Source organism: Zootermopsis nevadensis, unplaced genomic scaffold (genome assembly GCF_977971745.1).
Source record: "Zootermopsis nevadensis isolate Lab colony 2312 unplaced genomic scaffold, Znev_1.0 Znev_ptg000028l, whole genome shotgun sequence".
Lineage (NCBI taxonomy): Eukaryota > Metazoa > Arthropoda > Insecta > Blattodea > Termopsidae > Zootermopsis > Zootermopsis nevadensis.
In genome coordinates, this window is record NW_028259160.1 from 20,954,141 (window position 1) to 20,970,267 (window position 16,127).

Genomic DNA, 16,127 nt, shown 5'->3' on the forward strand with positions numbered 1-16,127 from the left:
ATTACTATAATTAACATTTAATATTTAAAATATATTAAAATGATGCTATTTCTATCGAAATGTTCGATTTTCAATTAGAGCATCATCATTTTCACTTAAAATATTAAAATATTATTACTATAATTTAATATATTTTAATATTTAATAAAACATTTTATTGTGATTAGACGGTTAAAATAAACAATTATAATCATCGCAATATGACGCAACAATATCACCTTATAAATGCGTAGTTTATTTATAATCAGTCTCCGTGTATAATCGATATCAGCCATTTTATACAAGATACTTTGCAGTCTGTAATATTTAAGCATTAACGCTGATACGTAGCAGCATTATTCTCCACAGAGAAATTGTAACTTGTGTTCTTCTCTTGTTGTAAAATACGGAGATTCAACACTCATAAACATAAGAGGAAAATTACATTTATTATGTTTTCATCCATAAATTCTAGACAGGAGGCAGGTCTGAACTGAATGGTAGCAAGTATTGTACGAATTTAATCGTAAATCAGAATTAGATTCTGTTGAAAACGGATGACTGACAGTTAAGCCCACTCTTCAACCTGACACATCGGAGCGACTACTGGATGTTATAAATACACTTTCATTACTTTGTGGAGTGGTAAAGGTTTCAATTTCTCGTAAAACAAATTAGAAAAAGACTTTCTCTGTTTCTCACTAGAATACAGGTCAGAACAAGGATTGTATATGAAGGCAACTAATGAATTATTTTTTAACTGAAATTTGAAATTCTTCCGTACGTCAGCAAATTAATATTACATTTTCGAATACATTGTAAAACAAAATAAGTTCATAATTGTCATATTCCAATTTATTTTCTAAAATATGCAACACATAACACAATAATTTAATGAGATGATAATGTTGCGTCATATTGTGATGATTATAATTGTTTAATTTTAACCGTCTAATCACAATAAAATATTTTATTAAATATTAAAATATTATTACAACAATTAACATTTAAAATATTTAAAATATATTAAAATATATTAAAATGTTGCTCTTTCTAATGAAATGTTCGATTTACAATTAGAGCATCATCTTTTTCACGACATGTTTCGGTTTCCAATGAACCATCTTCAGGTGTATAATCGATATAAATTCAAATGTAATATTCTAAATGCAATCCTTCGTCAGATGTCCATTAAATATCAGTTATCCTCTTCTAGATCAATTGTACTTTGTTATCACATTCAATGTTGTTTCGTAAATGTATGTCGCGTATAGCGTGATCTTGCGTGGGTGAAATGTTTGTAGTGGGTTTTTTTATAATCGATCAGATATGAAGAGTACGCGACATATATTTACGAAACAACATTGAATGTGATAACAAAGTACAATTGATCTAGAAGAGGATAACTGATATTTAATGGACATCTGACGAAGGATTGCATTTAGAATATTACATTTGAATTTATATCGATTATACACCTGAAGATGGTTCATTGGAAACCGAAACATGTCGTGAAAAAGATGATGCTCTAATTGTAAATCGAACATTTCGATAGAAAGAGCATCATTTTAATATATTTTAAATATTGAATGTTAATTGTAGTAATAATATTTTAATATTTTATAAAATATTTTATTGTGATTAGACGGTTAAAATTAAACAACAATAATTTAATTTATCGCCTTAGAATTTTAGCGTAGCGTTGAATTTTTAAACATAATTTGATGCCTGTAATATTAGATTATGTCAAATTATAATCACTTTCAAATAGTATTTGCTCTTTTCACCATGCATACAGAATTAATCCAAGAGATTCATTTTAATTTTGTGTCGTATACGCCCATGTGTTAGTCATAACAACTAACTCCTGAGATAAGGTACCTTACCTTAGTCATGGAAACCGGAAGGTTCATTGACTTCTACACAAAAATTTTGTACGCATTATTCATCTTTCCCATGCGCGCTGCATGATCCACCAATCCCATCCTTCTTGATGAAATTATCATAATAATATCCATCGGTACGTACAAACTATTGGCAATCCTCTTCTTTAAACCCCTCAGTCCTCATTTTTCCACTCGATGTGAGAGAAAAGATTTTTACGGCCCTACAGAAGAGAAAATGAAATTATAATTGTGTATATCTTCGTATTTACGTCTCTAGACAGCGGACACGAATAGGAAAGATAATGAAACAAGCATTCCGTGTATTCATATTGCGTGCAATGTCTTCGTAAATGCAATTCTGATTTCTTTACGCTTTTTTTCTCAAATACTTCAACTCTTCCTTATTTTTCAATGGATTTATTATCTGCCGTTACAAGATGATTATGTCCTCTAGATTGGTCTGTCCACTGCTGTGGTAATTCTTTCTGATTTCGTATAAAATTAATAAGTGACATAGGAGGTTTACAGTTAATTCCGTCTAGGTTAGGTTATTTTGGGTTAGTTTAGGTTAGGTTAGGTTATTTTGGGTTAGTTTAGGTTAGGTTATTTTGGGTTGGTTTAGGTTAGGTTAGGTTATTTTGGGTTGGTTTAGGTTATGTTATGTTATTTTGGGTTGGTTTAGGTTAGGTTAGGTTATTTTGGGTTAGTTTAGGTTAGGTTGTTATTTTGGGTTGGTTTAGGTTAGGTTGTTATTTTGGGTTGGTTTAGGTTAGGTTAGGTTATTTTGGGTTTGTATAGTTAGGTTATTTTGGGTTGGTTTAGGTTAGGTTAGGTTATGTTATTTTGGGTTGGTTTAGGTTAGGTTAGGTTATTTTGGGTTAGTTTAGGTTAGGTTGTTATTTTGGGTTGGTTTAGGTTAGGTTATTTTGGGTTTGTATAGGTTAGGTTATTTTGGGTTGGTTTAGGTTAGGTTAGGTTAGGTTATTTTGGGTTGGTTTAGGTTAGGTTAGGTTATTTTGGGTTGGTTTAGGTTAGGTTATGTTATTTTGCGTTAGTTTAGGTTAGGTTATTTTGGGTTAGTTTAGGTTAGGTTGTTATTTTGCGTTTAGGTTAGGTTATTTTGGGTTGGTTTAGGTTAGGTTATGTTATTTTGCGTTAGTTTAGGTTAGGTTATTTTGGGTTAGTTTAGGTTAGGTTGTTATTTTGCGTTTAGGTTAGGTTAGGTTATTTTGGGTTTGTATAGGTTAGGTTATTTTGGGTTTGTATAGGTTAGGTTATTTTGGGTTTGTATAGGTTAGGTTATTTTGGGTTGGTTTAGGTTAGGTTAGGTTAGGTTATTTTGGGTTGGTTTAGGTTAGGTTAGGTTATTTTGGGTTGGTTTAGGTTAGGTTAGGTTATTTTGGGTTGGTTTAGGTTAGGTTAGGTTATTTTGCGTTAGTTTAGGTTAGGTTTTTTTGGGTTAGTTTAGGTTAGGTTATTTTGCGTTTAGGTTAGGTTAGGTTATTTTGGGTTTGTATAGGTTAGGTTATTTTGGGTTGGTTTAGGTTAGGTTAGGTTATTTTGGGTTAGTTTAGGTTAGGTTATTTTGGGTTGGTTTAGGTTAGGTTAGGTTATTTTGGGTTGGTTTAGGTTAGGTTAGGTTATTTTGCGTTAGTTTAGGTTAGGTTTTTTTGGGTTAGTTTAGGTTAGGTTGTTATTTTGCGTTTAGGTTAGGTTAGGTTATTTTGGGTTTGTATAGGTTAGGTTATTTTGGGTTGGTTTAGGTTAGTTTAGGTTAGGTTATTTTGGGTTGGTTTAGGTTAGGTTAGGTTATTTTGGGTTGGTTTAGGTTAGGTTAGGTTATTTTGGGTTGGTTTAGGTTAGGTTAGGTTATCTTGGGTTTGTATAGGTTAGGTTAGGGTAGCTGATCACGCTCCTAGTTTACGCTGTTGCTTCCACGCCTCTTATGGCGTGTTACTTTTTCAAACACAGAGATGTACTTCTTTATCTCTGAGAACTGAGAAATTACGTACATTAAAACTAAATCATTTTGTGGATATAGAACAGCAGGGTTTAATCCAAGTTCCTGTTCCCTTTGTTTGCAGGTTTGCCGTACGACTTGGGCGTGTACTGGCAACAATATCCATGGGTCCTGGGTGAGACCCTGTGCAAGCTGCGAGCTCTAGGGTCCGAGATGTAAGTCACACTATTTTAAGACATAACCTAATTTGTGACCCATTCACTCGTGAGAGGCCATGTTTGCGTCTGTGCGTGCCTGCCTTCATGAGTCAACAATTACCACCTCCGTCGTGTTCCTGTTTCTTCGTAATTAATTTTTCTCGGGCTACGAGACGTGTAAAGTGTTTTAATGGAGAAAACACCAGCATTTCGAGAACCATTCTCGTCTTTTACCAGACTACAAACCAGAAGACAGCAATTTTTCAAGCAGATAAATTTTTTCAAAGTGTTTGTAAATTGCTTGTTGACGTGATTAGTTGGGTGAGAAACAATTATTTTAACATAAATTATGACTGTGTGAATCATATTAATGAACCAACAGAGTACTTGCAGTGTTACTGCTAAGAAAATTAATAAATTCTCATATTTATTAACTGTCCTTCTTGCTAGAAAGTTTATCATAGGCTTGATTATTCGACATGTATCTTAGAATATCTAGCAAATAAATACTTTTATTAAACCAAAGAAAATTTGTGATTACGATATCATCAACTTGATTGGTTATATCACTCGTTCTGCATGAATATTATCAGTACTCCCTCCTGATGTTACTAGCTCCACGTGTTTGTTAATTGTACAGCGGAAAACTCAGCAGAGAAATTAATTAATTACTGACTCGATACTTAACTTTTATTAAATTAATTATTAGAACTTCTTTATGTTTTGAATGCCCTGAGAAAAAGAAGCCGTAACCTACGAAGGAAACGGAACCCGATCGCCACACGTCGCTTAAAAACAGCGAAACGCAAATCTTTAAAATTCCATGAGATGGTAAAGTTGCGTCATATTGTGATATAATAAATATATATTGTTTAAATCTTGTCCGTCTAATCACAATAAATTCTTATTAAATATTAAAATATTACAATAATTAAGATTTAAAATATTTAAAATATTAAATGATGTTCTTTATCGAAATATTCGATGGTCTAATGTAAATCGAATATTTTAAATGTTAATTATTGTAATATTTTAATATTTAATAAGAATTTATTGTGATTAGACGGACAAGATTTAAACAATATATTTAAAATTCCAATTATTTCGCGAACCTTCATATTCGGGTTATGATTTTAAATATTAATTAATCTGTTAGTCATCAAATTGAATTATTATCCAGTTGTAATTTTCGGATTTATTCAGTAACTTTTACGCGGTAGACTAGTCTAACACTTGTTTGTCGGTCTTTTATAATTTTATATCATCTGCCACACTCCGAAGAAGCTACAGTGATTCTTGCTCTATCAAGGGATATTTCATTCGGCTACATATTTCGACGGAAATTCGTTGTAAAATAATTTAATATTAAATTATACTCGTATAGCAACACGTCCACGGTGGTCTAGTGGTCAGAACACTAGCCTTGTAAGCTTGGGGTCCCGGGTTCAATTCCCGGTGGTGCTCAAATTTATAACTTGTGTTGGGTAAGGCCGTGGTCTAGGCATCACGGAGTTTTCCTCCGGGGGCTTCCCCAGTTTCTCCGTGGCATCCCAACAATTACTCCATTCACACACAGAAGAAGGCAATGGCAAACCACTTCTGATCATCTCTGCCAAGAATGTATATATGTATGAGCAGGTCCCTGACAACCTGAAGAGGTTGGAAGGATCCTGTTCATAATATATGGACCTGTCGTCAGACAGAACACTACAAAAAAAAAGTAAGCAACACGTGTTATAGGTCAACCTACACGTCAGTTCTGACCATCGTGGCATTTTCCACGGAGCGCTACCTTGCCATCTGCCAGCCCATCCACTCATACACCACGTCCAGCCCCAGGACCGCTCTACGGGTCATCGCCATTCTGTGGTGCGTGTCTCTACTAAGCGCCACGCCCTTCGCAGTCTACACCCGGATCAACTACGTGGAATACCCCCCAGGTCTGTAAATCATCCCTGTCAGCTAAGCAGTGGATTATATAGACAGCGCTTCCGAGAGGCGGTCGGTCTTGGGCGTCGAGGATCGACTGACTTGGCGGGAGGGTCGGCCGACTTGGCGGGAGGAGCGTTCGACTCTCCCCGCCGAGGCAGCTCTCGCTAGCGAAACACCCTGTATAATGGCATTTCTCCAGCAATCGTTAACCTGTTGATAGCATACATCGCTTCTATGAAACCCAAAGCTACATTATCACCACAAAGCCTGCTTGCTACCTATCCTAATCCACTTTCCTTACCTCGGAATAAGTGTCCTTAATGAATATTTAGGCTCCAATTTACTTCCTCCATTTACGTGACTTGAACTCTCTACTGCACGAACGTGGTTACCCTCTCCTCGGAGGTAGCGTTTGTGGTGACGTTGTTCATTAAGTTAATATTTTGAACTGAGAAGTAGCAAGCATTTCCAGAATTTATTCTCCTCCTAACTTCCTCATGAATATCATTTTCCTGGTTAACTGCATTTCAAATATAAGTTAACACAACTGGCAATTCGATGTATATCGATAATCTAAAAACAATGCTACCCAAAATCGATTATCGATTGAATGCACCTTTCGTTTCTAACCACAAAAGACTATTGCTCGTCGAAAATCTTAAGTTATGTGTTGATTCTGTTGTCAATATAAAACTATCACAAGCTGATCTACCATTTTTGAATTATATGTAGTTTTATGGACCAATCTGTTGTCATATTTTTCCGATGCAGAAAATATAATTATTTATCTGCTTAATTAAAACTTTGATGCGTCGCGGGAGACATCTGTCCCACTAGAACGACATTCTAGAAGCCTTCATCTCTTTTTAATTCTCAATTTTCAACAAACTTAAATTCGTAATTAGGAAGTATTGAGCTTGCTTTCCGTTAAGTACTGAACTATTAAATGTATGGCCACTGGATCGAGATTATATGCTGTTTATACAATATTATAGGCTCAGTTTTGGTTTTGGTCTAATTAAATTCTGAAGAATTGACAGGTTAGGACCAAACTTACGCTTACATAACTTAGAGAAACAATTTCCTAAAGGAACTTCAAGACGCACGCACGTGCCCTCACACATATAATGTTGTAAATGTATAGAAATTACAGCATTATATTCATAGACTGTTTTATTAAAGTATTATTCGACTAAGTAAGATTCTTCATCGCATTTCTCATGTCTGTGGGTAAATAAAACTGAAAAATATTTTGAGTTTCTTGTTTAAAGTGTGGTTATGTTCACAGGTTCCTCATACCAGGTAGCAGAATCCGCATTCTGTGCTATGTTGGACCAAGCTGTACCATCTCACTGGCCCATGTATGAACTGAGTGCATTAATCTTTTTCATAAGTCCCATGGTCATAATCATCATTCTGTACGTCCGGATGGGAGTCACAATTCGCAGTCGAATGATCAAGTTTCCAGGCGAAACCAAACACCTGGACTCTCGTACTAAACCCATCATTAGGATGCTTGGTAAAACACGAACTGAGGAAAAGAATTTTACAAAAAGGAACGTCATACTTGTCCGCATTCCGCTCACTCACATAAAATACGCTGACATTGTTTCAGATGTAAAAATTAAAGACGTCTTTAATAATAAACATGGTATACCGCTAAGAATTTAATAATTATGTGAAATAAAAATCTAAAAATTATCATCCCAATGATATGATAAATTAAATCTGTGATACAGTATTCAATAATTTATAATTGGGCGATTTTTAAAAAGTATTGTACGAACTCCATATGCCAAATCCTTATCAAATATTGCCTGAAAAAGGCTTTATTAAATTTGATTTTTAACTGAACTTCAATCATCAGACAAGCTTGGATTTCTACGTGTTTCATGCAGTACTCTTTATTATTAATAACGTCGAGAATGGTTGACGTGTAACAGCAACATTCATGTGTGACAGCGATGATTTCCTTTCGTTACTATTAAAATAATTCAAAATGTGTCTGCGATTATTATTTTTATTTATAATGTATTTGTGCTGAATCACATTTCTACAAATTGTCCCTGTTTCTCAGTACACATAACCTTTAAATTACCAGGCTTTTAAATCCATATATTCCCTGCTGCTGTACATGTGTTACGATAAAACATTTTATCTTTATCAAACCCCAAATACGAAAATGAATTAAATACATATAAAACATTTGAACCATTCCTCAAACTTTCAGTCTGCAAGATTATTTTCAATTGAAAGGAATATTAAATTTATTTTACATTTTCCATAATCATTAAATTCATATTATGAAAATATTGCGGTCAGAACGCTGGCCTTGTAATCCTGGGGTCTCGGGTTCGATTCCCGGCGGTGCCCGAATTTATAACTTGTGTTGGGCAAGGCCGTGGTCTAGGCAACACGGAGTTTTCCTCCGTGGCATCCCAACAATTACTCCATTCACACACAGAAGAAGGCAATGGCAAACCACTTCTGGATCATCTGCCAAGAACGTATATGAACAGGTCCCAGTCCGAGAAAAGGATGGAAGGATCCTGTTCGTATGGACCTGTCGTCAGACAGAACACTAAATAATAATAAGATGAGGTGGTCTAGCGGTTAGAACGCTGGCCTTGTAATCCTGGGGTCTCGGGTTCGATTCCCGGCGGTGCCCGAATTTATAACTTGTGTTGGGCAAGGCCGTGGTCTAGGCAACACGGAGTTTTCCTCCGTGGCATCCCAACAATTACTCCATTCACACACAGAAGAAGGCAATGGCAAACCACTTCTGGATCATCTGCCAAGAACGTATATGAACAGGTCCCTATCAGAGGGAACTTGTTCATAATGTCACCAGGGGTCGGCTCCAACCCGATGGTACCAAAAATAATATATTTTCCTTAAACATTCATTTTCCCTCTGACAAACAAGTTTAGAATTCTTTTTCCCTGCTATATATGCACAATACACAAACACGGATTCAACCAATTTTTATCCACCGAAATACAGTCTACCATTTGATGATCAATTTTGCTTAGTACAGTTTCCAATCCACAGAAATGCTCAGTCAAACACCACGGGAGTTGCAGGAGAAGAATGCACATTCATTGCTTAGTGTTTCATGCGATTTATCACCAGATGGCACAATTTTATCACTTGCATTAACGTAACCTGCGTTCATTGTAGTTTGTACCGCTCGGAGCTTCAGAGCATTATTCGCGCCAAACAACTCCCCTCAACTGCAACTATACCTGTCTTTCTAGCAAACTGCACTGATTTTGCGTTTCATTTAAATGCTCCACAAAATGATACCCACCGCATCGTTAAAAACGTTGAATTACAATTCGTATCATTTAATGTAAGATGCAGTATCATTTTAAACGACATATTTAAGTTATTTCTTACCCATTTCTAGAAATTATTATTTTATTTTTTCACCCACATCTGTCCCAGGGTGACAATTTGCCCTCTTTTCAAAAGTAACGTAAGATATCCATCAATTTAAACGCAACCCAAATATTTTCTAAGAGTTAGTAGTATAGTCGGCGTAGTAGTTTTTGGCCGGTGGAGAAGCTGGCGGACGGGCCTAGTCTGTGTACTTGAGGTGGCACGGTCAGCGTATTTCTTTTGTTTGGGCGTGCAGTCAGCATTATACTATCTCAAAGAGACTCGCTCCTAGCCTTTCCCTTGAAAATTCCAAGCTAGCGGAGCTGGCGGACGGGCCTAGTCTGTGTACCTGAGGTGGCACGGTCAGTGCATTTCTTTTGTTTGGGCGTTCAGTCAGCATTATACTATCGCACAAGAGACTCGCTCCTAGCCTTTCCCTTGAAAATTCCAAGCTAGCGGAGCTGGCGGACGGGCCTAGTCTGTGTAATTGAGGTGGCACGGTCAGCGTATTTCTTTTGTTTGGGCGTTCAGTCAGCATTATACTATCGCACAAGAGACTCGCTCCTAGCCTCCCCATTGAAAATTCCACCGACCAAAAACTACTACGCCTAATATACAAAAATAGCAGCTGAGATGATAGTAAATAAGTCTCACTTGTATTTAGGTACCACATAATTTCCCATAGGAACGCTAAGATAGTAACACTGCCCTTCCTTTCTGCGTCTTGTATGAAAGTCACGTGGCGATTGTATTTCAGTGGCCGTGGTGATCACATTCTTCCTTTGCTGGGCGCCTTTCCACATGCAACGCCTATTTTACATCTACGGCAAGCAATCGCCCAATTTTGACAAGATCAATGAGTGGGCGTATTACATCACAGGTCAGTGTTTACGATATTGGTGATATTGCTTATGCATTTGGTGATCTAGATACCTGTATCCTCTGCCTTTCTAGGTGTGTATTGTCCATTTCTGTGATACGTCGTTAAAGGCCGCTGCCAAAACTTTACTTTAGACATTTAGAATTTAGTTATAACAAATACAGGTAGGACTCGGTTTACGCCGGGGTTAGGTTCTTGATATTTCCGGCGTAAAATGAAGCGGCGTAAATTGAAGTAAAAAATATAATGGGAACATATGCAAATACATTAGTTTCCTTTCCAAGATTTACAGTAATCGACACAAAATAATTGAAAAATGTTTGGTTTTATTCTTTTCTGATAATAAGTTATAATATGGCTGTAGAACAGTATCAATTCCTCAATTAATATAATTTACCTTTTCTCGTCGCATTTTATATTACTTTCTTTGTTTAATTATCTGAATTTTAGGCCATAATTTATCGTTTTTTATTACAATGTCGGGACCATCTGCGTCTAGGAAGTCGGGCAGAGTCATGACTCTTACCCCCTCCAATCGTGATCTATGAGAGGCGCAAAATTGAAGCGGCGTAAACCGAGTCCTACCTGTACTCAATATTTTTGGAAACATTCATGTAGACAACATCTACATTAACAAATATTATTTAAGTGTGTAAACATGAGAGAAAACGACCGGGTCTGGAGAAAACTGCGTAATGACGAACTTAAAAATCTGTACTCCTCCCCCGATATTGTCAGGGCGATTAAGTCGAGAAGAATCAGATGGGCTGGGCATGTAGCGCGCATGGATGGGACAAGAGGTGTGCACCGGGTACTGGTTGGGAAACCTGAAGGGAAGAGACCTCTGGGGAGACCTAGACGTAGATGGGAGGATAATCTCAGGCGGGATCTGTGGGAGATAGGAGTTGAAGGAGACTGGATTTTGTTGGCCCAGGACAGGGTCCGGTGGAGGGCTTTGGTTAATTCGGTGATGAACATTCGGGTTCCGTAAGCCATCTGGTTGGTTGGGTCCACTATTTGGGAAGCCTGAGGGGAAGAAATCTCTGGGGAGACCTAGACGTAGATGGGAGGATAATCTCAGGCGGGATCTATGGGAGATAGGAGTTGAAGGAGACTGGTTTTTGTTGGCCCAGGACAGGGTCCGGTGGAGGGCTTTGGTTAATTCGGTGATGAACCTTCGGGTTCCGTAAGCCATCTGGTTGGTTGGGTCCACTATTTGGGAAGCCTGAGGGGAAGAGACCTCTGGGGAGACCTAGACGTAGATGGGAGGATAATCTCAGGCGGGATCTATGGGAGATAGGAGTTGAAGGAGACTGGATTTTGTTGGCCCAGGACAGGGTCCGGTGGAGGGCTTTGGTTAATTCGGTGATGAACATTCGGGTTCCGTAAGCCATCTGGTTGGTTGGGTCCACTATTTGGGAAGCCTGAGGGGAAGAGATCTCTGGGGAGACCTAGACGTAGATGGGAGGATAATCTCAGGCGGGATCTGTGGGAGATAGGAGTTGAAGGAGACTGGATTTTGTTGGCCCAGGATAGGGTCCGGTGGAGGGCTTTGGTTAATTCGGTGATGAACCTTCGGGTTCCGTAAGCCATCTGGTTGGTTGGGTCCACTATTTGGGAAGCCTGAGGGGAAGAGACCTCTGGGGAGACCTAGACGTAGATGGGAGGATAATCTCAGGCGGGATCTATGGGAGATAGGAGTTGAAGGAGACTGGATTTTGTTGGCCCAGGATAGGGTCCGGTGGAGGGCTTTGGTTAATTCGGTGATGAACCTTCGGGTTCCGTAAGCCATCTGGTTGGTTGGGTCCACTATTTGGGAAGCCTGAGGGGAAGAGACCTCTGGGGAGACCTAGACGTAGATGGGAGGATAATCTCAGGCGGGATCTATGGGAGATAGGAGTTGAAGGAGACTGGATTTTGTTGGCCCAGGATAGGGTCCGGTGGAGGGCTTTGGTTAATTCGGTGATGAACCTTCGGGTTCCGTAAGCCATCTGGTTGGTTGGGTCCACTATTTGGGAAGCCTGAGGGGAAGAGACCTCTGGGGAGACCTAGACGTAGATGGGAGGATAATCTCAGGCGGGATCTGTGGGAGATAGGAGTTGAAGGAGACTGGATTTTGTTGGCCCAGGACAGGGTCCGGTGGAGGGCTTGGTTAATTCGGTGATGAACCTTCGGGTTCCGTAAGCCATCTGGTTGGTTGGGTCCACTATTTGGGAAGCCTGAGGTGAAGAGACCTCTGGGGAGACCTAGACGTAGATGGGAGGATAATCTCAGGCGGGATCTATGGGAGATAGGAGTTGAAGGAGACTGGATTTTGTTGGCCCAGGACAGGGTCCGGTGGAGGGCTTGGTTAATTCGGTGATGAACCTTCGGGTTCCGTAAGCCATCTGGTTGGTTGGGTCCACTATTTGGGAAGCCTGAGGGGAAGAGACCTCTGGGGAGACCTAGACGTAGATGGGAGGATAATCTCAGGCGGGATCTGTGGGAGATAGGAGTTGAAGGAGACTGGATTTTGTTGGCCCAGGACAGGGTCCGGTGGAGGGCTTGGTTAATTCGGTGATGAACCTTCGGGTTCCGTAAGCCATCTGGTTGGTTGGGTCCACTATTTGGGAAGCCTGAGGGGAAGAGACCTCTGGGGAGACCTAGACGTAGATGGGAGGATAATCTCAGGCGGGATCTATGGGAGATAGGAGTTGAAGGAGACTGGATTTTGTTGGCCCAGGATAGGGTCCGGTGGAGGGCTTTGGTTAATTCGGTGATGAACCTTCGGGTTCCGTAAGCCATCTGGTTGGTTGGGTCCACTATTTGGGAAGCCTGAGGGGAAGAGACCTCTGGGGAGACCTAGACGTAGATGGGAGGATAATCTCAGGCGGGATCTGTGGGAGATAGGAGTTGAAGGAGACTGGATTTTGTTGGCCCAGGACAGGGTCCGGTGGAGGGCTTGGTTAATTCGGTGATGAACCTTCGGGTTCCGTAAGCCATCTGTTTGGTTGGGTCCACTATTTGGGAAGCCTGAGGGGAAGAGACCTCTGGGGAGACCTAGACGTAGATGGGAGGATAATCTCAGGCGGGATCTATGGGAGATAGGAGTTGAAGGAGACTGGATTTTGTTGGCCCAGGATAGGGTCCGGTGGAGGGCTTTGGTTAATTCGGTGATGAACCTTCGGGTTCCGTAAGCCATCTGGTTGGTTGGGTCCACTATTTGGGAAGCCTGAGGGGAAGAGACCGCTGGGGAGACCTAGACGTAGATGGGAGGATAATCTCAGGCGGCATCTGTGGGAGATAGGAGTTGAAGGAGACTGGATTTTGTTGGCCCAGGACAGGGTCCGGTGGAGGGCTTTGGTTAATTCGGTGATGAACATTCGGGTTCCGTAAGCCATCTGGTTGGTTGGGTCCACTATTTGGGAAGCCTGAGGGGAAGAGACCGCTGGGGAGACCTAGACGTAGATGGGAGGATAATCTCAGGCGGGATCTATGGGAGATAGGAGTTGAAGGAGACTGGATTTTGTTGGCCCAGGATAGGGTCCGGTGGAGGGCTTTGGTTAATTCGGTGATGAACCTTCGGGTTCCGTAAGCCATCTGGTTGGTTGGGTCCACTATTTGGGAAGCCTGAGGGGAAGAGACCTCTGGGGAGACCTAGACGTAGATGGGAGGATAATCTCAGGCGGGATCTATGGGAGATAGGAGTTGAAGGAGACTGGATTTTGTTGGCCCAGGATAGGGTCCGGTGGAGGGCTTTGGTTAATTCGGTGATGAACCTTCGGGTTCCGTAAGCCATCTGGTTGGTTGGGTCCACTATTTGGGAAGCCTGAGGGGAAGAGACCTCTGGGGAGACCTAGACGTAGATGGGAGGATAATCTCAGGCGGGATCTGTGGGAGATAGGAGTTGAAGGAGACTGGATTTTGTTGGCCCAGGACAGGGTCCGGTGGAGGGCTTGGTTAATTCGGTGATGAACCTTCGGGTTCCGTAAGCCATCTGGTTGGTTGGGTCCACTATTTGGGAAGCCTGAGGGGAAGAGACCTCTGGGGAGACCTAGACGTAGATGGGAGGATAATCTCAGGCGGGATCTATGGGAGATAGGAGTTGAAGGAGACTGGATTTTGTTGGCCCAGGATAGGGTCCGGTGGAGGGCTTTGGTTAATTCGGTGATGAACCTTCGGGTTCCGTAAGCCATCTGGTTGGTTGGGTCCACTATTTGGGAAGCCTGAGGGGAAGAGACCGCTGGGGAGACCTAGACGTAGATGGGAGGATAATCTCAGGCGGCATCTGTGGGAGATAGGAGTTGAAGGAGACTGGATTTTGTTGGCCCAGGACAGGGTCCGGTGGAGGGCTTTGGTTAATTCGGTGATGAACATTCGGGTTCCGTAAGCCATCTGGTTGGTTGGGTCCACTATTTGGGAAGCCTGAGGGGAAGAGACCGCTGGGGAGACCTAGACGTAGATGGGAGGATAATCTCAGGCGGGATCTGTGGGAGATAGGAGTTGAAGGAGACTGGATTTTGTTGGCCCAGGACAGGGTCCGGTGGAGGGCTTGGTTAATTCGGTGATGAACCTTCGGGTTCCGTAAGCCATCTGGTTGGTTGGGTCCACTATTTGGGAAGCCTGAGGGGAAGAGACCTCTGGGGAGACCTAGACGTAGATGGGAGGATAATCTCAGGCGGGATCTATGGGAGATAGGAGTTGAAGGAGACTGGATTTTGTTGGCCCAGGATAGGGTCCGGTGGAGGGCTTTGGTTAATTCGGTGATGAACCTTCGGGTTCCGTAAGCCATCTGGTTGGTTGGGTCCACTATTTGGGAAGCCTGAGGGGAAGAGACCTCTGGGGAGACCTAGACGTAGATGGGAGGATAATCTCAGGCGGGATCTGTGGGAGATAGGAGTTGAAGGAGACTGGATTTTGTTGGCCCAGGACAGGGTCCGGTGGAGGGCTTGGTTAATTCGGTGATGAACCTTCGGGTTCCGTAAGCCATCTGGTTGGTTGGGTCCACTATTTGGGAAGCCTGAGGGGAAGAGACCTCTGGGGAGACCTAGACGTAGATGGGAGGATAATCTCAGGCGGGATCTATGGGAGATAGGAGTTGAAGGAGACTGGATTTTGTTGGCCCAGGATAGGGTCCGGTGGAGGGCTTTGGTTAATTCGGTGATGAACCTTCGGGTTCCGTAAGCCATCTGGTTGGTTGGGTCCACTATTTGGGAAGCCTGAGGGGAAGAGACCGCTGGGGAGACCTAGACGTAGATGGGAGGATAATCTCAGGCGGCATCTGTGGGAGATAGGAGTTGAAGGAGACTGGATTTTGTTGGCCCAGGACAGGGTCCGGTGGAGGGCTTTGGTTAATTCGGTGATGAACATTCGGGTTCCGTAAGCCATCTGGTTGGTTGGGTCCACTATTTGGGAAGCCTGAGGGGAAGAGACCGCTGGGGAGACCTAGACGTAGATGGGAGGATAATCTCAGGCGGGATCTATGGGAGATAGGAGTTGAAGGAGACTGGATTTTGTTGGCCCAGGATAGGGTCCGGTGGAGGGCTTTGGTTAATTCGGTGATGAACCTTCGGGTTCCGTAAGCCATCTGGTTGGTTGGGTCCACTATTTGGGAAGCCTGAGGGGAAGAGACCTCTGGGGAGACCTAGACGTAGATGGGAGGATAATCTCAGGCGGGATCTATGGGAGATAGGAGTTGAAGGAGACTGGATTTTGTTGGCCCAGGACAGGGTCCGGTGGAGGGCTTTGGTTAATTCGGTGATGAACCTTCGGGTTCCGTAAGCCATCTGGTTGGTTGGGTCCACTATTTGGGAAGCCTGAGGGGAAGAGACCTCTGGGGAGACCTAGACGTAGATGGGAGGATAATCTCAGGCGGGATCTGTGGGAGATAGGAGTTGAATGAGACTGGAATGTGTTGGCCCAGGACAGGGTCC

The 16,127-nt window shown here is 41.8% G+C and overlaps 1 protein-coding gene across 3 annotated transcripts in view; it reads left to right on the forward strand.

Annotated features, from left to right (window-relative positions):
* The window catches only part of LOC110833717 (neuropeptides capa receptor), a 123,246-nt gene that overhangs the window by 103,736 nt on the left and 3,383 nt on the right, over nucleotides 1-16,127 (forward strand). For all 3 annotated transcript variants that reach the window (XM_087357831.1, XM_087357833.1, XM_087357832.1), the window contains 4 exons: nucleotides 3,950-4,040; nucleotides 5,763-5,962; nucleotides 7,243-7,473; nucleotides 10,093-10,215. In XM_087357831.1, the coding sequence (XP_087213957.1) occupies nucleotides 3,950-4,040; nucleotides 5,763-5,962; nucleotides 7,243-7,473; nucleotides 10,093-10,215 (645 nt within the window). The remainder of the gene's footprint in view (nucleotides 1-3,949; nucleotides 4,041-5,762; nucleotides 5,963-7,242; nucleotides 7,474-10,092; nucleotides 10,216-16,127) is intronic.